The sequence below is a fragment of the Globicephala melas genome, chromosome 2, assembly GCF_963455315.2.
Source record: "Globicephala melas chromosome 2, mGloMel1.2, whole genome shotgun sequence".
Taxonomy (NCBI): domain Eukaryota; kingdom Metazoa; phylum Chordata; class Mammalia; order Artiodactyla; family Delphinidae; genus Globicephala; species Globicephala melas.
Genome location: NC_083315.2, coordinates 4253808 through 4280851, shown reverse-complemented (window position 1 = coordinate 4280851; position 27044 = coordinate 4253808). Strand labels below are relative to the sequence as shown.

Here is a 27044-nt window from a genome sequence, read left to right as displayed (position 1 = left end):
TTTTAGATTCCACACATAAGTGATATCATATAATATTTTTCTCTGTCTTACTTCACTTAGTATGATGATCTCTAGGTCCATCCATGTTGCTGCAAATGGCATTATTTCATTCAAGAAAGTTAATTTAAAAAGAAACAGAATGTTTTGAGTAATGAAATGGTTACTAGGTTTGGTTAGGTTTGGTAGGATTTATCTAAAAAAAAACCTAAAGTAAGAGAAGCTTAAGCAATATAAATGCTTCTCTCTGCCTCACTTAAAAGAAGTCTGGAAGTAGGCAATCCAGAGCTGGTGTGGTGGTGTTCTGGTACCATCAATGGCCCCGGTGCTTTTTTTATGCTCATTCAACCTCAACAAGTGGCTTTCCTGTGGCCTCCCTGTCTAAAACGTCCACTCATGGTTTAACCAATATATCCACAATCTGGTCAGCAGGAAAAGAAAGGAAATCAAAGCACTTCTCTCCCTTTTATGGGGACATCCCAGAAATTCTTCACCCACTTTGCTTACGGTCAACAGAATGCAGCCCCATAGTTGCATGTAGCTGCTAGAGAGACTAGGAAGTACTGTATATAGTCTTTTACTCCAGGTGCGAATGTGTCCAGCTAAAAACAGGGGTTCCATAAAAAGGACGTGTGGGCAGCGAGCAATCTCAGCTACAAATAAGATGACTGCTGTGAATGCGTAAATTCAGATGCTTTTCTTGATAGAGCAGGTCTCATTTTCTATAGTCCTACGACACATGAACATACGTGTGTGTGCCTCCCATAAAGAAGTGAAAAGCAAAGACAGGAGAGGCCAAAGGCTTTGCTTAGAAATGAGGCGTTCTTATCAAAAGAATGGGGCCATAGGAGAGCAAAAGAGTCAATGACATATTTTTCATTATCGTTATCTGCCTGCCCCCTCACCTCCCAACCCTATTTTCCGGCTGTACTGGATTTCTTCACCTTCCATCTTTGTATTCTCTATTCTTTTTGCCTGGAACATTTTCCCCTGATCTTTTCAAGTTCTTCCCAAATTATTTTTCACTCATATTCGTCATAATTTATCCATATGTTGCCTAATCTACTGTGTATTCAATAAGTACAGAAGCCATACCTTGTTCAATGCCAATATCTCTATTGCCCTGGATTGTAATGCATGCGTGCGTGCGCGCGCGCACACACACATACACACACACACACACACAATGACTTGGATTAATATCGTTTCTGCTATTCGCAGCAGGCCTAATTCTAGCAAGTACATGAATGTAGTCATCACAGCGCGCAAGCAATAGAAATATGTAAATCTGTCCCTCCAACCAGAAATGCAGCCTTAACCTGGGTGGCAGAGCTCTTTGAAGTCCACCAGACAGGCAACTGTGTTGAACTCAAATCAGGTCTTAGAGTTGGGCATGTGTTTAAGTCCTGCCACTCATCAGCTATTCATGCTTGGTTAAGTCAGTCTTTGCTAGCTGTTCGTCAAAATTCACTCTCTTTTTCTTCTTAAGGCACCTGACTGGACTATGGTTTTCAGCTTGGCTTGTAGGTTTTCCATGGGATAGAGTTTTAGCCAGTAAAACATAATAAGTAGGAGAGATTTATACCACTTCCAAGCTTGGCCAATAAAAAATTTGCAAGCTCCACCATCTTCCATAATGTACGTTCCATGGCCACATTTTCAAAACAGTGGATCGTAACTCAGGACTCGGTTCCTAAATGTCAGCATGAAGCAGAGCTCCTTCTGATGGCGAACAGCTACCCAACATCAAAGGAATGCACTTCTCGTCCCCTAATCCACTAAATACCTATAGGGCTTATTTGTTACCGCAATGTGACCTGTCCTAATACCTACTTCATAGATGAGATGATATACATAAAACCTTAGCACAGAGCCTGGCACCTTGTACGTAAACCAAAGTACCAGTTGTTATAGTTATGATTTGGATGAGAAATCAGTCAAATCATAAATGAATGTGCTGGGCTTCCCTGGTGGCGCAGTGGTTGAGGGTCCGCCTGCCGATGCAGGGGACACGGGTTCGTACCCCAGTCTGGGAAGATCCCACATGCTGTGGAGCAGCTGGGCCCGTGAGCCATGGCCGCTGAGCCTGCGCATCCGGAGCCTGTGCTCCGCAACGGGAGAGGCCACAACACTGAGAGGCCCGCGTACCACAAAAATAAATAAATAAATAAATAAATGTGCTTTAGAAACTAAAAAGTGCTATACAGTATTGGATATTCCAAACCTCTGTCTCCTGGGTAATTTTAAGAACTCATGACATCTTATTACTTCTGTGAAGCCTTTACTTTGGAAGTGAAGTTAAGCTTTCCTTGACCACGTCGGTATCTCAGTTGTATACACTGAGATTCACCACACACATGCACACACACAACCCTCTTACATGGGATGTGATTGCCTCTTTATATACTTTTTTTCCCCACATCTTTATTGGAGTATAATTGCTTTACAATGTTGTTACAATGTTAGTTTCTGTTGTACAATAAAGTGAATCAGTTATATGTATACCTATATCCCCATGTCTCCTCCCTCTTGCGTCTCCCTCCCACCCTCCCTATCCCACCCCTCTAGGTCGTCACAAGGCGCAGAGCAGATCTCCCTGTGCTAGGCAGCAGATTCCCACTAGCCATCCATTCTACATTTGGTACTGTATATATGTCATTGCTGCTTTATATACTTTTAAATAACAATCTGTAATTCAGGGAATTCATTTTATAGCATACATTTCCAAAAAGCAAATGTACAACTTAGTGGAATTATCATACCAAGTTAGGCCAGCGGCTGATACAGGTATATCCTTATGAAAATGCTGTTAATAATGGTGGAGATCCAGAACCGTGAATGAGGTGAAAAATGATTTACTAAGTAAGATAAGAAATCACACTGGTGCATATCTGTCCTAAAGAACTCTTACTCCAAGGTCTTAAATACAATCACAAATCTACAAGCAAGAGAGGAGAAGTAAAGTAATCATAATCACTGGTTCTTCTACTTACAGGGGAAAAAAACACCCCAACTCTTTTAAACTTCTGGCTTCCTTGGCCAAAGTTTCTTACCAGCCTCTGTTCTCATTTTAGAGCATTAATAATGCCCAGAATATGCCTGTCCATTACAAAGACTAATGAGCATACCGGAGTTCACGTACAGCTTGAACAAATTAGTCATCTGCATTTAAATGCCTTCGCTGATGATTGTACATCCATTATTACTGGGGTGCATCTGCATACCTTTTAACATTGAAAAGAATTAGGCGTTCCATATCAAATTTTAGCTTTTATCCGTGGCTTTTAAGTACTGCCCAAGCCAAGGTAGGTTACAAACAAAACTGACCATAATAGAAAACATCCACCATAAGTTTCCCAAGCATTTATCCCTCTGTATTTATTCTGACATTGTTCCCTTTTTCAGGTAGGGGTAACATTGTGTTACTTTTTACTTGAAAACTTTTACGAGTCAGACTAGAGTCTGAATGGGTACATTGTATTGTGTTACTGCTCAATGCAGGCTAATTAAATGAGCGCAGGTTATTAAGGAAAGAATTAATATAATCCTTTCAGGGGAGTAGTGATTAGGTAAATGTCTTTGTTAAAACTTGCAAAGTTATATGCTATGTTGTAAGGCACGTGAAGACAGATCATTCAGTCATTCACTCATTCATTTGTGCAACAGGAGTTTTCAGCCTCCATCTAAGTGCCAGACACCATGCTGGATGGGGGATGATAAAATGAGTAAGACCCAATCGGCTGTCCCCAGGGAACTCTGTCTAGTGGCAGAGAGAAACATAAAAACAAAGAGTTGAGTATCAAACATTAATGAAATGAATAAAATATACTCTATCACATTTGAACCTTTAATTCAAACTTGGCTTGGCTATAAGTATAAGCATTATTTTAAATGATTTTCAAGGTTGTTTTGCTGTTTTGTGGTCTCTGTAAAAAAAATCTGATGAAAGATAAAATTTAACTTCCCAAATGGTCGTAAATTGAAAGCGAATGCACAGATATTTAAGTATACTATGAGAAATCAAACATGTCATGGGGAAACACTGTTTCAGCAAACCTGGCATTTTTTTAAGTGTTAGAATTCATCCGTCATTCATTCATTCAAGAATGTATTAATTGGTTTCTAAGTGCTTACTAACTAGACTTTAAGCTCCAAGATTTCTGGGTTTTGTTGTCTGTGCTCATCCAGTGGCAACAGAGGAAGCTTGATATGTGCTTGATTGAATGGATATTGAAAGAATGCAGGGGAAACGGGCCAGATTCTGAGTGTGCCCTGGTGAATAACCATGGCTCCTGTCCACACAGAGCTTACACTCTAATCTAGAACCAGATTTAATGTTATCCCTAGTCTTTAATGCTCTTAAGAGAGATTTAAACACTCTCTTAAGAAAACTGAAGTTTCATTAACTGACCTAGAAGAGTGATGCCATCGGCAAATCGTGGAACTAAAATAATAACTCCAAAACTTTAAATACAATGTCTCTTCCACTTTTGTATGTACATACATGCCTATATATATATACACACATGCAAAAGCACTGCTGATTGCTTTTTTTTTTTTTTTAACAAATCTTAGCCAAGGTTTTGGGAAGGCTACTAGCCATGGCTACAAAGCAGAGGGTGCCCCCTTCCCTGGCTGGCTGGCCACCCACCCACATCCTAAACAACAGCTTTCCAGCTCCCCTGTCTGTTGCTTTTCAAAATGTGACTTTACTATCATCGTCGTTGTTGTTAACCAATTTTTCACTGCTTCTGTTTAACAGTCAGGTTTTCCCCCCTATTTTGGAAATATGTATGTATGTATCTTTCTTCCATTTTTATTGCAATTTAATTGAAATACAACACTGCATAAGTTTAAGGTGTACAGCATAATGATGCGACTTACATACACCACGAAATTATTATCACAATAAGTTTAGTGAACATCCATCATCTCGTATAGATACAAAATTTAAAAAACAGGAAAAAAATTTTCCTTGTGATGAGAACTCTTAGGATTTACCCTCCCGACAACTTTCGTATATAACAACAGACAGCAGTGTTCATTGCGTTTATCACGTTGTACATTACATCCCTAGTACTTAGATATCTTATAACTGGGAGTTTTCACCTTTGACTGACTTCAGCTAACCCTCTGGTAACCACACATCTAGTCTCTTATTCTGTGAGTTTGTTTTTGAACCTTCAGTCACACTTAAATAAAAATGACAATTTAACCCCGAAGGTTAAGAAAATCAATGACATTTTGAATATGCCTAACCAACACCTGTTCTTTAAGCCTGACTCAGATCACTGTATGATGGAGGTGGATGCATTTATCTTTGAGAAGAACAAGGACTGTATCCCATAATAATTTAATACACCATGGCAAAATATAAAACGCAGCTGAAGCCTATGGTAGTAAATTTCCATATGTATATTTCAGTATCCAGAACCGTCTACATTCAATTGTTACAAAAACCACACCGATGCCGGGAAAACTTGTTCTACAGAAAGTTCCACTGTAGTAAAAGTTCTTGAAATACGAGCTACCCTGTAATACAAAAAATACGTCTTATTAGGAATAGCTGAACGTTATGCCGTAAAGGAAACATTCTTGCTATGGCTGCTACTCTCTTATCAAGAGTTCAGAATCCTAAGGAAATGCTTACACGTCCAAAATGGGATATTAAGACTTCTCAACTCTACAGAAAGAGGGAAGAAGCAGTTGGCAAAGATGAAGCCAACCCGGAGCCATAAAGGGAAAACTTCGGATTTGGAAGTGGGTCGATTTGGACCCAGGAGCCCAGGCCAGCTGCAGATTCGGGCGGGGCCGCAATCCTCGGGTCACCGGCGGCGTTTCTCTGCTGGCTCCTCGTCACTGCCGCCGTCCAGGGGCTCCAGCGGTCGATGGGGATGGGAGGTCCTCAGTAGACACTTGCTCCCCGGGGCCGCGCGAGGCCTTGACAGATTTCGGGCGTGCAGAGGCGGAGAGGAGCCTCCCGCGTCTCCGAGGCGAGCGACCTGTTCCCGCCCGCGGGCTCGTGGGGCGCGGAGGGGCTGGAGCTCGGCCGCCGGAGAAAGGAAGCCCCCGGGAGCGAGGCCTGGCTTTCGCGGCTTTGAAAACTTTCCAGCGCGCGTGCCACGGCGACGCGCAGCGGCTGCGCCGGGGCCCCGGCGGCCCGCGCCTCCCGCGGGCAACTTTTCGGCCTTTCGGTGGCCTGTCACTCTCGCCGGCCGACGCGCCTCCCCCTGGGCTCGCGCGGCCGGAGCGCCCTCCCTCTCGGCGAGGACCTGCCCCAGCGCCGGCGGCTCCAGTGCCCGCTCGGCGCTCGCCCTGCCCGCGCCCCCCGCCGCCCAGCTGCCCCGCGCCTCGCTCGCAACCTGGCCCGGCCGCGCCCCGCGCCCTGAGCGCCGCGAGCCCCGGGCGGCCCCTGCAGCGGGGGGCGGGGAACGGAGGAGGGGACCCGCCGCCGGGGGCCGGCTGCTGGCTCCCGGCCGACCGTTCGCCAATGGTCCAGAGCGACCTGTCCAAGTCGCCTCCCACAGCGGCGGCGGCGGTGGCGCAAGAGATCCCGATGGACCTGCCGGAGAACGCGGCTCCCGCGGGGGCGCTCGGAGCGGCCGCACAGGTAGCGAGATCGCCGCGCCCGCCCCTTTCTTTGTGAGCCGCGCGGGCGCCGAGCTCCGTCTCTCCCGGCGCCGCCTCTGCCCGGATCCCTCGCCCGGCCGCTCGCTCCGGCCTGGGTCTCCCCCTCCGCCGCCTTCTCCTCCCCCCGCGCGTGGCCACCCCCTTCTCCCCTGCGGGCTTCGGCGCCCCTGCCCCTCTCCGCCTCCCGTTCCCCCCGCCCCCCCCCCCCGCCCCGCGCCCCGGGCTCTTCTCCGGCTTCCGTTTTCCTCGGCTTCCCCGAAGCCCGAGGGAGGGAAGGGGCGGGGGAGACCTCGGGGTCCTCGGAGGCTGCCGCGGCCAGCCCTCGTCGCCCCTTCCCGGGAGAGGCACATGGAGAGCCATGGACCAGGCGAGCGGACTGGACCTGCTCAAGATCGTGAGTGCGGGGCGGGGGCCGGGAGGGGCTCGGCTTCCGCAGCTCCGCTCCGACGCCGACCCCGCCGGACCGGCTCTGAGCCGGGGTGGGAGTGGGGGGCGTGGGAGGGGACGCTCCGCCCCTGCCTCCCCCGTGACCCGCCTCGGCACCTGGGCGTTGCGCCGCGCGGCCGGCTCCGCTCCCCTCGTGGCCCTGGCCAAGGCTTGCCTGGACCCCTCGGCCCCTGCCGTAGAGAGCGCGCTGGGGACGCGAAAGTTTTCATTTTTCCCTTGGCCCTGAAATGTGAGCCGTCTCGGGGAGCTCCGGGACCACTTTCAGTATTAGCGGTTTCTGGGGAGATTCCGGTTTGCTGCTCGTCGTGAAATAGGAGATGTCAGTTGCAGGCGCTGGGCACGGATAAGGTGGCTTTTACGGAAGGCTTTGGCAGGTACCGTTTGGATTACAGACGCCTCCAGTTCTCAGCGGTAAGGAGTCTCTCAACTTCTATCCTAGCAGGGAAACAAGACTTGAGACTCCTAACGGTGGGCTGCTTGGCGAGTCGCGGTGAAGAGGTCACGGTTACCTTTCAGGCATCACTTTTTGGAGAAGTGTGTCTTCTTTGCTTAGTGATACTGCCTTGTTGATTTCAAGCCTCCGTTTGCTAGATTGGAAAATGTGGGAAGATTATGTAGCTTTATGTTTATGTAAAATTTCTAAATACATAATTTATATATTTTATATTTGTATATGCTCGAGAGAGCGTGTTCGTCTTCTTTACTGTAGTTACGGGGGCAGGAGTGGGCCACAGTGATGATAAAGTGTTTTGCTGCTTTGTTGTTTTGATAGGTGGTTAGAAATAGACTGCTATAGCTATGTTGACACTGTTAATAATGTTGGTTCTGGTGGCATGATCTTGGAGCTTTGTTGAACTTCCTTTTACCACTGGGAGTTAAGAGTGCAGACTTAAAACACATCATTCATTTGGATTTGAGACGGAGGAAAAATGTAGAAGGCAATCACTTGTATCGTCAGAAATCCATGTCTTTCATAGAGGAATTCCTTTCTTTCCTAGAGGTAAAACAGCTAGATTTTAGTCAGCCTCGGGCTGTTTGGCTGCACAAGCCCAGCGGGGCCATGTAACTAACCACCGACATTTCCATCTAGCCTCTGCCAGGGGACCTGAATTCTTACCAACCCCTGTCAAGTTTGTTCTAGACTCCTGATTTTATCTAGATACTCACCAGCTTACGTGAGAGAGAGAGAAGTGTACGCAGGGACTTCTGTTATTCTAGGATGAAGGTCTTGAATACTGACAGAGGAAAGGACTTTTAAACCCGCTTTTCTCTTTGATCTTCCTTCAAGGGTTTTTTGGGGTTTTGTTTTGTTTTGTTTTGAGTTTTTATTCTTATGATAAAAATAGAGTTCCTGAATTCCTGGAGATCAAAGTTAGGGCAGACAGAAAGCATGACTGCATTCAGATAAGAGATACTAATTTACTTTGTGATTTATGTAGTTAAACGTAAGGCAACAAGTATTTGTGATGCAGCTGCCACACGGAAATGATTCAGACACGAGAAGACACACTTTCTGCCTTGAGTAGTTTCCAGTAGCTGCAAGGGTGACAAAGCGATGACAGTCGTACAGCATGGGACGCTAAGAGAAGTACTGAATCTTAGATGGTTGCAAAGGAGTCGAGAACACAAGTACTCCATTTGGAGTAATCTGTAAGGGCTTCATGCAAGAAGCGGCATTTGAGAAGGGGTTTGAAGGATGGGTCAGATTTCAACAGACTTTCAGAGAGATGGTAAGGAGCTATTCAGGACACCAAGTCACAGCAGTTAGAAGTCTGATACGTTTGTAATCCCTAGTTTGGAAAGAGCGTGGACAGGTACAGATTGGGCATAATCAAGCAGAAGTCTGACAGTTTGTGGCAATTTGAGGCCACATCTTGGAGGCTTTGGAACCTGCAACGTATTGAAAAACAGAGAACCTTGGAAGAGGTTCAGGGAAGGCGCAGTATAAGAGCTCATGGGGAAGATTCTCCTGGGAGTGTTCTGTAAGGTGCTTTGGGGTCTTGGGAGTCTAGAGGTGGAGCTGCCAGAACGGAGATTGATGTAACAGTTTGGACAAGAGGTAATAAGGTCTAAACTGAAAAGAGAGAAAAGATAATAGATAGGACAGAACTACAGATGGACGCATTCCAGAGACCCAGGCCACAGGAATTGCAAGTGATGGAATGAGAGAGGGAGGGAGGAATGCATATTAGAAGCGGGTAAGAGGTATAAATATTCAGCTGCATCAGCGTCCATCTCCTTGCTCTCTCTACCTTCCAAAAATAAAAGCAATCTTCCTTGAATCGTGTTCGTATCACAGCCATTATTTGGGGGAAACATTGCCTTGTTTATTTGAGATCTCATAACTCATGACATCACAGCGCAGTGAAAACTTGGCAAGGCACGTCTTCCATGTCTCTGGGCAGGCCAGGCCAGCAGTAAAACGGCCTGAGAAGAAAAGGCTGTCTCTGGAGCATCTCTCTGTTTTGTGACACCAAGTCATAGTAATTCTCCTGAGAAATGGAATGTTCATTTGCAGACAGTGTCTCTCAGCAATCATGGGTTTTAAGAATCCTTTCTCTTTCACCTCTGGAGTACATTGGGAGTCCTATATGAGCAAAGCAAAAGATGGAGCTTCACAGACTGCCCATTGTTCTTTTTTTATGTCAAAAATCCTGCCTAGGGAGGGGGCACCCTCATATACTCCAACCCCTTCCCCCCAGCACACGGTCATAAACAAAATAGATCTATTTCCTACACGAGAAGTGAGTGACAATCTAACTGCAAAGTCCTGAAAGTTCGGGTCACCTTTTTTAGGTGACCTGCTGAACAGTTTCAGTGCAAACGTGGACACAGTCTGCCTCCAAAGTCGAGGTGCTAGCTGAACGCTGTCCCTCCAAATCTGTACTGTCCACCATGGTAGCCACTCGTCACACGTGGTTTCTGAGCACTCGAAATGTGGCTAGTGTGAACTGAGATGTGCTGTAAATATAAAATACACATTTTAAAATACAGAAAAATACAGGTAAAATAAGTACACAGATTACAGATCAACTAAAAATGCAGGTAAACTAAAAATATACAATACAGATGTCAGAGACTTCATAGGAAACAAAGAATATCATTCTGCATGTCATTAGTACACTTACATCAACTGTGCGTCACAAGGGTAATATTTTTGATATATTAGGTTAAGTCAAATACACTATTCCAGTTCATCTGACCTGTTGCCTTTTCACAGCGCTACTACAAAATTCCTCTTATGTATGTGACTTCGATTTCTATTGGACAGCCCCGGGAATTCTCCAGGGAGTTGGCCAGATCTGGATGGAGGCTGGGTGTATGCAAAATCCGGGTGAAGGGAACTGAGTCTAGGATGGCAGCAGAGGAGGAAAAGAGTGAGAAGGAGAGCGGTAGCTCAGCACTTCAGGCCTTAAAGAGACGGTAACCAGCACCTGCCATCGCACCTGGAGGTGAACAGGCAGTAAGCAGACGGCCTGTTTGCTTTGCTCCTGGCAGCGGCCTGAATCGTGGAGCCAGGCGGTGCTTTATCTGAAGAGAGCGGCAGCCCTTCCCCCCAGGGCAATACCACTTTCCAGAAACTTTGCCAGACACTTCCAGGTCCAGTTCAGTCTTTGAGGTCTCTCAGCACAGTGCACGTGGGTACTGGGCTTTAGGTTTTGCTGCCCCCTTTTCTCCTGACCCCCATCACTTGCCCCTTCAGTGGGATTTTGCTCTGATGCTGCCCGGGAGAAATTTTAAAACCTGCTCATCAGAATTTCCGAGTGTGTTTTAAAATGCGAGACATAATATCTGATGATTTGAGTGATTGGAGGTTGAGTTAGCCGTGTGGTTTTATGTTCCCGTTCTTTTTGTCTTTCCTTTTGTGTGAGGAATTAGTTTACCTGTTGCTCTACCTGATTGCATTGAATTATGCAGTCTGTAGCCTCGGGCCTTTCAAGAGAAGCTGAGCAAAATATGTTAACCCTGAGAGGGGTGGGTAGCGGGTGGCCCTCTTTGGTTCTGTGACCATGGGGACATGTCTCTATCCTACCAAGAGTCTGTGGCACACACGGACTTTCACAGTAACAGGGAGTTCGGGTTAATGATGACACCTTAATTAAGTGACTGGGTCTGTCTTAGAATTCTTTCCAAAACTGGCTGGAGGTACAGATTGTGAAGAAGGTAAGCTTGGCCCCGGGCATCTCCCGCCCTGGCCTCGTCCCCCCTCCCTTCTCTACCTGCAAGACCCCCAAAAGAGCGCTATTTATGCTGCTTCTTGAGTCCTTTCTGCTTTTGTGTAAACTGATCCATATAGAGAACTTGATTCCCCTCTTTCTAGGGAAAGAATCTCAGTGACTTCTCCCCTAGTGAAAGATCTGACAGCCTCATTCACGCTAAACTGTTGACAGATGAGGACATTTCATGTCTGATTCCTCTCCATATTCCTCTCCAGTTAGTTTCGGCTTCCTTCGCTTCCGACTCTAAAATGAGGAAAGTCTGCAGTTCGAAGGGATAAATATCAATGAATGCTGATCAAGAGGGATAGAAATTAATTTCAGGCATCAGCATTTTGCTCACGGGGAGCAATTCATAGGTAGGAGAACTGTCACCTTATTCATCAACCACAGAAGCGACATTTTTAAAGCTGCCCCCAGGGGCCGCCAAGCCAACTTTGTGTGCAAGGCTGGGCTGAAGTCTCCACTTAACTGGCAGCTTCTGTAATTAACTGTTACCGTCTACTTCAGTCATACAGAAATTAGATTTCAACCACCTGTGGAAGTGTGGCCATTTATTTGTTGATTTTTAAGATTACAGTCCAATTTGAAAAGTATTTAGTGTCAAAGAAGACAGTCATTCACGTGAAACTGATATTAACATCCGGATGAATGGTGGAGATCTTTTTAATAAGTCATTTATATATTTGTGGCCATTTCTTTCTGGTTTCTGAAATCTTACTTAATTTGGCTGATGTTTTAGGAGGAGTAAAGGAATTCAAACGTATGGTTTTCTTTTTTCCTATTTGCTGTGGTGACTTCACTGGTTTTTTTAATTAAGCTGTGTATAGCCAAGAGGCAATTGAGTGGGAATCAGTGACTTTTCAGACTGTGTTCCATAAGGATGTAGGGGTCTGCATACATCATGGAGAGTATTATGGGGTACACTTAGCCCTCCGGACATACCCCCTGTCTCTTCTTCCTTTAACTTCCTGAAACTCTGGCTCTAATTATTAATTGTTTCATATATCAGATGTTTATATACTTAGTGTTGTTAAAAAAAATTTTAGAAACCCCATTAGTCATAAAAGTAGCGGCATTTGAAGTAGCCAATTAAGAAAACTATACTTCTTTTCCCCATTTAGGCAACTAAATATTTGAATACTTAATCTTTCCTGTCTTTTATTATTTGGGTGAGGGTTGGGCTTCCCTTTTTTAAAAAAAATTCCTTCGTATGAAACACTCTGGTCCTTATTTTCCAGAATTTTGAATAACCAATACACAAGTCATTTTAGTCAGATGGACTTGATTTTAAATATGCATGGAATTAAAGGCAACTTCATTTGGTAATGGTGGTATAAATTTTCACCAGCCTTTTTTAAAGTACATAGAAATGGACTATTAAGTTTGCAAAAGTTGCTTTAACTTTGCTTCTTCTTGATCCTGGATATTGTTATAAAAAGTAACTAGTCATTGAGGTGTCATTTTTGACAGTTAAATTTTTTTTAAAAAAGGAGACTATAAGAGAGAAATTACTGCTGAAATTAGTAAATAGAATAGAGGTGTAATTAAGCATATCTATTTTGGTTTTAAATAAATATATATAATGAATAGGAATTTGCTTTAACACTGTTAAGCAGAAACACTTTGAATAAATCATCCCTCCTGCATTTCAGTGATTGAAGAACAAGATATTTTTTCTCAAAACTATCACCAGTTTGTGTGCAATTCAGTATGCCATCATTTTTTCTGTTTCTTAGTACGGTTGAAACCTGTTTCTTAGTACAGTTGAAACCTGTAATAATCCAATGTAGACACATTGCATTGGTAGCTAAGTACACCTGAAACCATGTTTGCGAACAGTGTTCCCAGGGGCCTGGACAAATTAAAGTGACTTTTTAAATGTGTCTCATTTTTTTGCAGAGAACTGCAGCCTCCCCTGGGACTGGCTGTCTTAAATATTGTGTGGTTCTCACAGTGCCTGCCGGGCAATGTCAGCAGCCATGAAAAAGTTTATACTCCAAAGCAGCTGAATAGTAGAAACATACTTATCATTAAAAATCCGAAATAAATGATAATGATGGAATTTCAAAGAAGCTTTTTCCATCCATGTCCAAATGATGCTGGAAGGACACGGGGATATTGGGATGAGAGAATATTTCGTCTTTGTTCTCAGAAATAATTTATGCTCCGAATGAAGGTACATAGTGTATTTGACACGGATTTGCTCTCACCTTCCCCCAAGGAAACACGTTAGGCCTTGAAAATGCTTTCAAGGTAATAAGTATTTTTCCATATGGAATAATAGAAAAAAGGTTTCTTTTAATTTTAAGGAAACTTTCAGACTTTAAACGTTGTAGGCCTTGGAAGACACATTTGTCTAAACCTTTCTGTAAAAATTGGAAAAGGAAGACCATTGTTGAAAGAATGTTATTTTTCAACAGTTTACGGAATAATGTTTACAGAAGTAAGAAGAATGTGCTGTTACGTGAAGAGAACCTTGTATTATGAAAGCCCAGCCTAGATTGTCTTTCCTTTTATGAAGCCGAGTTAATTAAATGTCATGGAAACACATTTGTATTATATAAATCCCTTCGATACTTGGAAGAGAACAAACATATTTAAGACAAATTTTTGCTTTAAAATTATACCACCCCCTCACTGAGTGCAAATTCATCTAAATTGCTCACAACACAAATGTTTGTAAGAGATTTCGGCTTGCCTAAGTGCTACGTATATTATGGTTTATAAAATATTTCCATTTTAATGAAAACCATATGAATGTATAAAATATAACAAAAGTCTCATTTGTAAAACCTGGACATGGTGCTTTTCAAAAAAGCAAACTTGTAAATTCTGATCGTCTAATGAAGTCTCTGTGGGCCTGATCCCTCTAAACACGTTATACATTTTAGCCCAGTTTTTCTCCGCTCTTCTCACTCTTATGTGGGTATCACTTTTTAAAATATTATTTTGAGTCGTTGCCGTGTGCTAGGTCTTATACTAAATGCTATAAATACATTCCTTCATTTAATACCTAAGACCATCCTGGGAGGCAAGCCTTAATAGCCCCATTTTTTTTTTTTTTTTTTTTGGTACGCGGGCCTCTCACTGTTGTGGCCTCTCCCGCTGCGGAGCACAGGCTCCGGACGCGCAGGCGCAGCGGCCATGGCTCACGGGCCCAGCCGCTCCGCGGCACGTGGGATCTTCCCGGACCGGGGCAGTAACCCGCGTCCCCTGCATCGGCAGGCGGACTCTCAACCACTGCGCCACCAGGGAAGCCCAATATCCCCATTTTTAAGGTCAGCTATAGTAGGATTCCCGCCTGTGTATATTTATCTGGAAAGCTCGGTGTTGAGCTATTTTTCACTTATATTTTAATGTGTAATTTTCTCAATAACTTTATCCATGCCTAGAATTAACCGTAGATGAATGCATAGTTTAGTCTTCGTGTTGCTCTCAGTGTAAGCTGTAGGTATATTAGAAGAAGCAAGTTCATTTGTAGATGTTTGTGCTTGGCCCTAACCTGTTACTGAGACAAATTGCCTTACCTTTAACATCCTGTTCTTAAATGCTACCTTCTTCTTCTTATTATTACTATTCCATAACATTTATTTTTTGCCTTCTCAGCAAAATAATTAAGTGGTTAAAAAGCAAGCTTTTTGGATAAACAATAGGGTTCTACTGTCTAGCACAGGGAACTATGTTCAATATCCTGTGATAAACCATCATGGAAAAGAATATGAAAAAGAACATGTATATGTATAACTGAGTCATTTTGCTGTACAGCAAAAACCAACACAGTGTTGTAAATCGACTATACTTCAATAAAATTAAGAAAAAATAAACTGTGCTGAAAACCATGCTTTTCCAGAGCAGTTCCTCAGAGCTATCTGAGAGGCTGTCTGTCTTTCAGGCTATAGTCCTCGGTTTGGCTCAAATAAAACTCTTTTCTACTCCTATTAATAATAATAAAAAAACCCCACAATCTTTTCACTTCATATTCAAACATTACACCAATGGGCCAGAAAATTGTACAAAGTATTTTAAGTTTGTATAATTCGCTACCACTTCTATAGCTGTTTCAACATCTCTCAAAACATTCTCTAGATCCATCCAATAATGTGAAGAGTTGGCACCGGCCTGCATTCATGTTCCATCTAGATCAATCTATCTGTCTACCAACTTATCTATCTACCTATCTATCCGTCTGCCTATCATCTATCTCTCAACTCTCTAATCTATCTACCTATGTAAAGGTAATCAGAATTCATACTGCCAGATGTTCCACAGCCACCGTGTGCAAGGACCACCCCAGTATAGGAACACGTGTGGAATTACAAATTAAGACATGAAAAGAAGGAAACACTGGCTGTTGAGCACCCCTGGGAACAGTACTTCATTATGAACGAACCTACTGCCTTCATGCTCTCTGAAGGGTTCTGACCAGCTACTCTCCTCTCTCAGTACAACTGCCACAGTCCCTCCTGCACAGAAATGCTTATCTTTTTTTAATGCCTTATCTTTAGTGGTCATTGCCTCTTAACCACAGATATGCTAACAGAGAGCATAAATTGTTTTAATTCACCAGTTATGAATTGCTTTTTCCAGAAACCTCTCTTCCCTATCAACTCACTGAATTGAAATAAATATTTGTGATTCCACCAATAACTTTTTAACATTTTTATTTTATTGAAGTATAGTTGACTTACAGTGTTGCGTTAATTTCCACTCTACAGCAAAGTGACTCAGTTAGACATATATATATATATATATACATACATTGTTTGTCATATTCTTTTCCATTATGGTTTGTCCCAGGAGATTGGATATAGTTCCCTGTGCTGTACAGTGGGACCTTGTTGTTGATCCATCCTACATATAATAGTTTGCCTCTGCTAATCCCAAACTCCCACTCCATCCCTCCCCCACCCCTCTCACCCCCCACAACCACAAGTCTGTTCTCCATGTCTGTGAGTCTGTTTCTGTTTCGTAGATAAGTTCATTGTGTCATATTTCAGATTCCACATATAAGTGATATCATATGGTCACCAGTAACTTTATAATCATGCCCATATGATGACAATCATTCTTTGTCTTGATCTAGAACATTGTCTAGAGCTAGGTCTAGATTCCTGTGTGAGAGTCTAATAATAATCTCATTTGTCTTTTTGTCTTCTTTTTTGTAGTCATATGGAAAAGGAGCCAGAAGGAAAAACAGATTTAAAGGATCCGATGGGAGCACTTCTTCTGACACTACCTCAAATAGTTTCGTTCGCCAGGTAAGGGTGCTCTTAAATTCATGGTTTGGAGAAGTCTATGAACATGAATTCACTTTTGGTTTTTTCAGAGGTGGTCTTACAGCGTCATCCCTATGATTTATATAGTATTATTGTACTTGCTTTTAGTTGAAGTGAAAGTTGTGCCGTTGAATGTCCTAATTAATATATTTAAATTTTAAGTGAGACCATATGTGTCATAATTACACTCTCCTGGCAAGTTGGGGAAAGAGAAACGCAAACTTCATTACAGAGGCTTTCTTCAGAGGAGCATGAAAGAACCCCAGGAGAAATGATTCCAGGCTTGGGGGGTTTGCGGGGGGTGGGGGTAGGGAGACAGGCGGTGGGCATCCGTACCACCAGCTGTAAAGTTGAGATACTGGTCTTCCTCCAGCAGGAGTTTTCTTCTTCCCACCTGGGGCTTGAATTGTAGAAGAGAAGATTGGCTCTGCTCTTGAAACAGTCGGTCGAGGCTAGTAAGGTCAAGTAGAGCACATGGTATCTTGGAGGCATAACTGAAACTGCTTTGGAGACAGCCTTCATCTTAGTTAAGGTGGATTCCAGCCCAGGAATTTGGAACTGCCCCCTAGGCAGTGTCAGGATCCCTGACATGGAAACGCTCTCATCCGTGGTTACAGAAAGGACTTTCACTCCCAGAGGACGAGTAGAGGCAGCCAGATCTCGGAGGATAATAGGCTCCAGGTGAGGCTAACGTCTCATCAGGCGTAGGTGTGCCGTATCTTCATCTGATGCTTCTGGGCGGAGAGGAAGTGGGGGAGGAGCGTGCTAGAGAGAACCTGCTTTCCTGGGTGAAGGACCACCCCTTTTTGGCTGGCAGGCTCGTAAATCATCTCTGGTCTGTGACCGCTGGCTCCTCAAGACGATGGCTGGCAACTGCAAGAGCTGCTTCCTCTCTACTGGAAGGAAGGCATTTTCCCCACTGCTCTGGGGGTCCTTTCCCCGCGTCTCTCCCCCCAGTTAGTTAGCGGCAGTTCAGCCTAAACATGTCGACCTGTAGCGTCCGTGAGGATTTTGTCCTTGGCTTGTGGCTGCCTCCTTCCATTTTCCCAGCACAGACAAACGATGATCCGCCTCCAGCCATCCACTCCCTCCTTGCAACACCAAGGGCGCCAAAGGTAAGTCTGAGTAACTTACAGGAAAAACTTTCGTTGTGGTCTCTGCTCGTTGGGATTGTTTCGGTTGTGGGAAGGTGGAAAGGGACAGCTGGTTAAGAAGGAGAGGAGCTTTTGTGTGGCTAAGAGACATTTGGAAGGAGAAAGGAAGATGAAGCCACGTGAGGGCCCACCCTGGAGCCATGTTCTGATGGTGGCAGAGGAGCTGGGAGGGGTGCGAGGGGCACTAAAGGTGTGTGCGTGGGCCTGGTCTTGTCGTGGGCAGAATTCAGGCATCAGGGTCCTCGGTCTGAGTGAAGAGCCTTGAGAAATAGTGACTTAGCTAAGGTGAGCTTCTTAAAGGAAGGTCGCTCAAGGCCTTTCCCATTTCAAGCCTCCATATTTATTCTGCCTCTGGGACCGGGAGATTGACCCTGGGGAGTAATCATCTCAGGACTGAACGCTGGAGTACCTGAAGCAGAAACAAATAAGCTTTTTAGGACACATAGAGACTGCAGCAAAGCCACACAAAATGACAGGCAGCTGGTTGAAACTGCGTGGAAAGAAAAACCGCCGTGTTTCAAGTGAGCGAGATATTGTGATAGAAATAAATTAGGGCTCATTGAGCTCTGTAAAAATGTCTTTTAAAGGCAGTCGCCGGGTACCATTTTCCAGTTGTCTTGTTGGCTGTGAATTCCCCTGGTCCTGGAGTTTTTTGTTTTTTTTTTTGTCCTGGAGTTTTGATAACTTAATCCGGAAGGTTAGGAGGGATTGCTACACTGGGTATGGTAACTGGAATTTGTTTTTCCTTGTGATAATTTCCTTCTGACTTTGTGTTCTCGGTGACGTATGAGATTCTGTGCGTGAAACACAGTTATAAACGATAAAGAGAGCTGCGGAACGGCTTACTATCAATTTAGATACATATTGCCATGTTTTGGCATGTCAGAAGACTGAAAAAAAAATCTATCCTAAGAGTCCGTCTCCTTGAAACAAAGGTCCGTCTCCTTGAAACAAAGACCCAGCTCCTTGGACCTCAGTAAAATGAGGTGCTTGCTGTGGCCTGGATTTGGGGTTCTGATTATACAGGCATCATGAACCCTGAACTGCCAGCTTGTTTCTATCACAGAAGGAAAACCAGAGTCTTTGGCAAGAATGCCGAGTCAAACACTGTATTTTTCCTTTGGTAATTTAATCTCTGTTCTGTTAGAACCACATTCATATTTTGCTATCATTTGAAGAATAAGCAAAAGCCACTATGGTGTAGCTAAATATTTAACAGGTTATGGTTTCATCAGAGGATCTGCAGAAATGCGGGGTAGGTAGTAACAACAAGTATATGTTAGATTAAATCATTTGAAAGCCCTCCTTTTGAATGTTTTTTTATCACCAGCAATTGATTTGTTAAACAGGTGACATGCGTCCGTGTATATTACTCGTCTGTGGCTAGGGCATGTGTGTAATTGATATTGGAATGGTGTTTGGTCCATATCACTGGGTTCTATGTAAAAATATAATTCGATTTTATTCCTGCCCTTGAATTAAAAATACTTTCCATATAATTTTGAAAATCTTAGACTTCCATTTTCACAAACTGTATATTATTAAGACTTTTTCAACTTGGTCCTTTTAGGTGCTCTTAATACTAATGAGATTTAAATATTTTAGAGGTTGAAAATGTGAACAGTTTACATAAAGAGAAGGAATTTTTATTTTTTTTAATAACCGAGAATAGGGGACCCTTCCCAAATCCATATGTTGAAGCCCTAACCCCCAATGTGACTGTACTTGGAGATGGGGTCTTTAAAGAGGTAGTTAAGGTTAGATGAGGTCATAAGAATGGGGCCCTAATCTCGTAGAACCAGTGTCCCTACAAAGCAGAGACGCCAGGAATGTGCATGAACACAAAAATAGGCCATTGAGAGGACGGCGGGGGGAGAAGATAGCTGACCCCAAGCCACGGAGAGAGGTCTCACCAGGAGCCAACCCTGCCAGCACCATGGCCTTGGACTTCAAGCCTCCAGACTGTGGGAAAATATATTTTTGTTGTTCTGTTACGGCAGCCCTATACAGATATGTACACAATTGGGCTTGGAAGTAGGCCAATTTTTTTAACTTTTAAAATATTCTTGGGAATTCCCTGGTGGTCCAGTGGTTAGGACTCCACACTTTAACTGCCAAGGGCCAGGGTTCAGTCCCTGGTTGGGGAACTAAGATCCCACAAGCTGTGGGATCCACAAACCAATAAACATTCTTCTTGATATATAACATATATGCTAAAAGATGCACAAATTATGAAGTGTTCAGTCTGATGAGATTTCACAAAGTAAACACTCCTATATAACCGACAGCCAGGTCAAGAACTAGGTATTACCAGCACCGAGGTGCCCCCTTTGACCCTTGCCAATCATTACTCCCTCCTTCCTCACTAAAGGGAACCAACCACTGTCCCTACTTCTGAGACCATAGATTCACTTGGCCTGTTATGCAGATTTTATAGAAATGGTATCATTTTATGTCTGAATTCTTTCACTCAACCTTACCATTGTTATATTCATCTATGTTGTATGTTTCGGTAACTGGTTCATTTTCTCTGCTGGACAGCCTTCCGTTGGGTGAACATCCAACAACTGATTTATCCCCCTACTGTTGCTAGACATTGAGTTGTTTTCCAGTTGGGTTTGTTGAGAGCCATGCTGTGACATGCAGTCTTGTACCTACCTGTGGTCTACATATGAATGCATTTTTTGTTCAGTGAATAGAGTGGAACGCTGGGTCGTGTGTTCAAGTCAGGTAAACACTGCAGAACACTTTTCCAAAGTTGTGAACCAGTTTTGACTCCCTCAAGCAGTGGAGAACAGTTTTAGTTGTTTCATATTGCCCACACTTGGTATTGTCGATGGTTTTTCATTTCAGTCGTTCTTATGACAGTGTAGTCATAACTTATTGCGGTATTAATATCCATTTCCCTGATAACTAAGCTACAGTTTACGTGTGGCTGGATCTAGGGAGCATTGTGTGATATATAATATATATATTTATAAGTGTATATATATTGTATAAAATATATAATATATATGTAAATTTAGGCTCTGAAAGATCTTATGATATGAAAGTATTTTATTACTCTCTATGGTAAATAGTCCATTAGTCATTGTAATTTGGCCTATCGCTCTTTGTTAGAAAATTATAACTATAGGTTGGAATATGTTGGAACATACTGAATCCATTAGAACATGAGCATGAGTGAAGGCTACAAGTAAAAAGGTAAAAGGCATGGTTTTATTTTTTTCCAACCTTTTAGCTCTGTATTTCTAGCCATCATGTGTTTGTGTCGCTCTAACTAATTCTTTCAGAAGATTCATTAGTCTTAAGGGAAGATTGCTTATAGGTAGGTCTCTGCTTTAGGCCCTCAAGCAGGACAGCAGCTGCTGTAAAAGAACTTTTGTATTCTAATCAAGGTTCCATTTTGGTAGTTGACCAGATCATTGTAAGCTCACCAAATAACCCATCTTCTGGTTCTTCACATCAGCAGCCTACTTGAAGTCAGTGATATTTCAAAGATGGGGATGAGAGGATGCCTTCCCTCATGAGCTTAGTTAATTTCCCCCAGGTCGTGGTTTCCATCCTGGAGCTCGGGGGAGGGGCTGAGTCCTGAGCAGTAAGTGTTGCATCATGGCCACGGTCCACGGCGATTGCCGCTGCGTGTGGCAGATATTCATGGGGCTTCCCGTGGACGGACTGTGGGAAACCAGGTTGCTGTTGGTTCTACTCTACGTAAGGTTGTTGCGAAGTCACAGCCTAGCTCACCTGGTATATCAAATGCTTCAAAGGCAGAACTTATTTTTGGAAGCTGCAAGGAGGAGCATAAATTAGAAAGAAAGTTCATTGTGGTTTATGTTTGCTTTTTAAGTCTCGTTCCTTTATGTTGCGCTTGAAATGTCACCTAGATGCAATATAGGTTCACTACATGCTGAACTTAGAATTTCCATAGTTCTTTTTTATGTAAATTATGTTAGGAGATTTATTTCAAAGGTTTTTCTTCGAGAAGCAGCGTAGTGATAAGAGCCTAGATGCTGAAGCCGGTCTACCTGAGGCTGGATTCTGCCTCTGCCGTTTGTTTATTAGTTGGCTCTTGGACAAGTGACGTAATCTCTCCGTACCTCCATCTCAGCGTCATCATCTGCGAAATAGTGGCCACCTCAAAAGTTGGTCGTAAGGATTACATGAGTTAAAACTTGTAAATTGCTTAGAACGGTACCCGCTACCTAATTAATACTATTTAAGAGTGTGTTATTCTTACTTATAAATATTATTACCTATTTAGAACGTTAGTTAAAACCTGAATAGGAAGTAGCCCATGGCAGAGGAAGTAACAATAATGGTTATTGACTGTTATGGTTATTTGCTGTATCTTCTGTCTGTGGCTCCATTTTTACAGACGAGACCATTAAGACACAGAGCAGTAACTTGTCCACAGTCAAACAACCAGTAAAGTTGGAGTCAGAATTTGAATCCAGGGGGTTGACTAGATCCTTGCTGTCCTGGGTTATGCTGCACTCCTTTGTAACAAATGCCGCGAATAAATGAAAATCAATTTCACATGTTTAGTTCTTTCAGCTAAGAGAGACTTGGAGAAAGACTCCTACCAGTGTTCTTAGGACAAACACAAAGTTATTCTTTTAACTTCCTTCCTTGTAGGAAGTTGAGGATGTCTCTAGCGCTGACAGTTTTCCCTGGCATCGTGATTTTAAAAAGAACACATGAAGTATCAGTTCTTTACTTCTTTCATCAGAAGTTGCTCAGATTCCCAGTTGGTGTCACCATTTTAGCAGACTCTGTCATTGTTATTGGTCCTGAGAAGTAGAGAAGTATAATTGGAAGAGTTTATTTTTTCCTTTCTCCTGTGAAAGTCAAAGAAACGCAAACTTTCTGGAATTGTGAAAGTCCCTTCTTTCTTTTTTTTTTTTAAATAAACTTGGAAGTGAACTCAAGTCTGCATCCCCTGCGGTGTCACACTGGTTGGTTTCGAGGTTTGACTGACACTGATGCTGGCCCATGAATCTGGGTAAAGTGAGACGTGTATATACAGCACCTGGGCGTAACATCAGACCCCTTTAGAAATGAGCTTTTGGTTCATTAGGGCTTGTGCTTTGTAAATAGGCACTTTAATTTTAATTTATTGAGGGGTGGAAAGTGTTAAACGTGACTTATAGGCACCGTAATTAGAATTAATGAAGATTCTTGTTCAAATTGTTCATGTCCTAAAAGGTATTTAATACATCAAGCTGTGGTTATCTTGGATTTATTATTAAGATAGAAAGATATCCGGGCTGTCTTTGATTGGAGGATAAATTCTCTGTAGGCTTTGGCTCTGTGCTGTGAATAGATCCAACAATAAGAGAACTTCATTTCTCATAATAACAAACCCGGAAAGGCTGCAGGTCTTAAAGTCCTTTGCATTTCGTGCCCGGCGTAAATTTCTAGTTGATGAAGATAATTCAGTTTTCATAGAATTTAGCTCTTCCCCCCAACGTCATCCAAAGAAAGGGGGAAAAGAATCCCGGAGATGTGTTGCCAGACATGGAGAAGGAGAGAGAAGAGGTGAACTAGATGTTTCTTTTCGCACCAGTACCTAAGCAAGTAAATTAATTTACTGGAAGAAAACAGGAGGCTAGGAGTAGCAAGGCCCACCTGGCATTGAAGGATAGAACATTTGTGCTGTTCTTTTCAGGAGATTGTGCAAGAACTGCTAACTGTATAAATTCTTGGATTCTGCCAAGGTCAGGGAAACTATGTACATCTGCAAAGAAGAGCCGGTCATCAAAGTTAAAGCAGCTTGTGGGGTGCGGTGAGGGCAATGTTAGTAACTGCTCTTCAGTCCCATTACTTCCCTCTTCTATCCTCCTCTCCTCTTCTCTCTCTTTTTTTTATTTCTTCATTTCCTTAAAGATGTGTTCGCCCTGGCTACGTTTATGTACCTGGCGGTATTCCTGAGATGAACAACAAATGCTAAGGGGATGACTGCCACTTTGCTTTATTTCGATGATCCCACAGCCTGGCAGCTTTCATTCAGTGTTCAGGGTACCCCGTGATCTGAGCTCTGTTCTATGCTCTGCTGAGTGTAGCCAGGACTCACCAACCGTCTCCACTGATTGTTTTGATAGGTCACCCAACGGTACCAACTGGCGTCCTTTGTGCCCAAAGTTGAGCCTTAGAAGTCAACAACTCTTCTTGGACTTTGCAAGCACCGTTATTTTGGTGGGGTTCACGGGGAAGAACTTTGCCACTGATCTGGGATTTTGCTCACCAGTTTATGTTGCGATTGTCAGGAAGTAATCCTTTTGCATCTAAGGGCTTCCAGGATACAAATCGGAATGACAAAATGGAATGAACCAAATATTTAGCAGAAGGTTGCGCGACACTTTTCAGAACACGGTATTCTAAACACATTCCACTGCTTTCCAGTACCATGTTCTTGGGGCTGCTTCTTTGGACCTTTTCTTCGTTCAGATTGGCTTTAAATACAAATGATTAATCACAGAGACACACGGTCTATTTTTTTAGTTTTGTTTTGCAAAAGACAGATTAAACTGTGATAATGATTACAGACTCCAGGCCTGCATAGACGGATATGTTTAAGGTTGGATAAATCTTTCAGCCCTTACATACTGGCTTGTTGCCGTGTTAGGCTGTATTCGTCACAAACACAACTATAAATAATAATGCAGTAGATTTATTGCCGCTGTGATTTCCTGTAAATGTCTTTCTGTCTCACTAGGCATTCATTTAGATTTTGTGAATGGCAGAATCTGTCCTGAGTCCTCTGAAGAGCTCTTCTTAAATATATCATATAAAAATATGGAGCTCTTCAAAAAGTCCACTGTTCTTTCCATGGTGTAGGCCTTTATGTTACTGAGAATGTTTTACTTTTTTCTTTTAGTTGACATGAGTACTTTACAGAGTATTTTTTTAAAGTTCTATTTTGTCCTTCACCATATCACGAGCTTTAACGTGTCTTTTTCAACATAATTTTTGTAGGAGAACAAGGGCGTGGTTATATACCAACCTGCCTCGTTTTCAGATTGTTTTCATGTATTTGGAACACCGACCCTGTAAACTAGTTTTGATTAGGTTTCCTCATTATTAAAATAATTTTGGAGATTGATGCATTTTTTTATGTTTGCCTACCTTTTTTCCACTGAGATAAAAAAATCTCAGACTTTACAACCCAGAATCATTTCTGTAGGTGTTTTTAGACTCTCAGATATATTTCAAATTATAATATACTTTCCACTTATGCCCCATTTTCTTCCATTATTATTCATCTTCTGCTTGGCCAATCCATGCAAAGTCCTAGCTAAATTAGCCCCACTAAATTAATTGAAAACGTACCGGTGATCCAATATGGAGTAATTAGGATTGCTAAGAAAATGGGGTTCCATTAAACAGTGAACTTCCAATAACTTTTCCGAGTCGTGCTGAAGTGAAGGTCAGTTACTTCCCTCCAGGTTAACTGTTTACATGTCTCAGGTCTTCACAGGCGTCATACCCAAGATAGTAGGCTGATCCAACCAAGGAATAGTTCTGTCTTTCCTATTCTGTCTTTCCTAGATGTAAATATCGTCGGCTTCTCTTTGTTCTCTATTAATTTGTTTCTGGAAATCTTCACGCCGATGATTATCAGATGCTAAAGAAGTCCTTTTTGAGAGTTTGGCTGATGTCTCAAATATTTGCAATAGTTCAATTCAACAAGTATTCCCATCTTATCGCATCATTTTTCCACATTCATGACCAAGCATGTGTCTTTACTGCAAAGACCTGAGATGGAGAAAAGGAACGGTTTCTCCCACCCCCCGCCCCAGATCTTATCATGATGCTTCCTTTCACCCTCTGCTTATTTTTTTTTTTTTTAGAGTTTATATGAATTTATTTGTAAAACATTTAGAATAGTGGTTCTCAACTGGGGACAGTTTTGTCCCCCAGGAACATCCGGCAGTGTCTGGAGATATTGCTGGTTGTAACAGCTGGAGGAGGAATGCTACTGGCATTTATCCAGCGGGTGGAGACCAGCGATGCTGCTAGACATCCTACAATGCACAGAACGGCCCCCCAGCAAAGAATTCTCCAACCCGGGATGTCAACAGTGACGTGCTTGAGAAACCCTGATTTGAAACAATGCCTTGCTCCTGATAAATGTTATATTAGCTAGTGTGACTTCGATGTGTTATGTTAAAGATTCCCTCTCCACTCAGAGTGAAGATAGACAAGAATAAAAGGGAGCAAGGGGACCAGCGACTCTGTTCTGCATGTACACGACGGGTATAATGCTGAGAACTTTTAGGAGGGTTGCAGGTATTCAAGATGGTGTCTTTAAAAGGTTTAGCCCCGTGCCTGGCATGTAGTAGGTGCTCAGTAAATGAGAGACTTTAGGACTACCCCACCTTTGTCATTGATCCCAGTGTCACCCTCTGCTTATTTTAGAGTTTGAGGGTAAAGGAGGGGAAAAAAAAAAAACAACAGGAAGATGATCACTGTGGGAGGGAAGAACTTTTATAGAGTCTTCTATTGACTCATAACTGGGAGAAAATATAAAGTTCTTCAGGAAGTCCCTTGCTACCATCTCACCGTCTGTGTCATTCCTGTAAAATGGTCCTTGAGTTTTAAGAGACTTATCTTGGCTTCTAGCTTTACATTTCCCTTCCTATTTCCTTATGTCCTTGATACACGTAGAAAAGTACCAGCTTCCATTCCTTCTTGTACGTGACACCTGGTGACAGGAGAGCCCAGGGGACAGCTTGACTGTTTGGACTTTCTGACAAGGACACTTGGCCTAGACTCTGCTTTCTCCTCTCCATCCTGAGTGTCTGGGCATTGTGACCTCACCAGTTCTTTCCTAGAAGGTGCTATTTTCTCTGAGCCAGGGGTCCTCTTTTTCATGTAGGTGTGACCTTGAAGTTTACTCCCATTCAGATGTCTCGCTCCCATGGAAGGATATGTCCACTTCTCTTTGGCCCAGGTGCTGTATCTGAAAACTGGCCAACCACTTCTTGAAAGCAACCCCCGCCAACCAAAGCAAGCAAACTTTTCATTTGAAAGAAAAATAACGTAGATGGTGTACTAGGGCTGTTGTAACAAAGTACTGCAAACTGGGCGGCTTAAACAACGGAGATTTATTTATTTAAAGTTATTTATTTATTCATTCATTCATTTTTGGCTGCATTGGGTCTTCGTTGCTGCACGCGGGCTTCCTCTAGTTGCGGCGAGCAGGAGCTACTCTTCGTTGCAGTGTGCGGGCTTCTCATTGCGGTGGCTTCTCTTGTTGCGGAGCACGGGCTCTAGGTGCGCGGGCTCAGTAGTTGTGGCTCACGGGCTTAGTTGCT

General features: G+C 43.1%; 1 protein-coding gene across 3 annotated transcripts in view; it reads left to right on the top strand.

Annotated features, from left to right (window-relative positions):
* Positions 1-6415: 6415 nt before the first annotated feature.
* CACNB2 (calcium voltage-gated channel auxiliary subunit beta 2) overlaps positions 6416-27044 on the top strand; it is a 403112-nt gene continuing 382483 nt past the window's right edge. For 2 of the 3 annotated variants that reach the window (XM_030832369.3, XM_060292019.2), the window contains exons 1-2: positions 6416-6607; positions 16460-16552. In XM_030832369.3, coding sequence (XP_030688229.2) covers positions 6488-6607; positions 16460-16552 — 213 coding nt within the window. In that variant the 5' untranslated portion in view covers positions 6416-6487. Of the gene's footprint in view, positions 6608-6951; positions 7022-16459; positions 16553-27044 lie in introns of those variants that run through there. The other variant, XM_060292021.2, reaches the window with a different exon arrangement.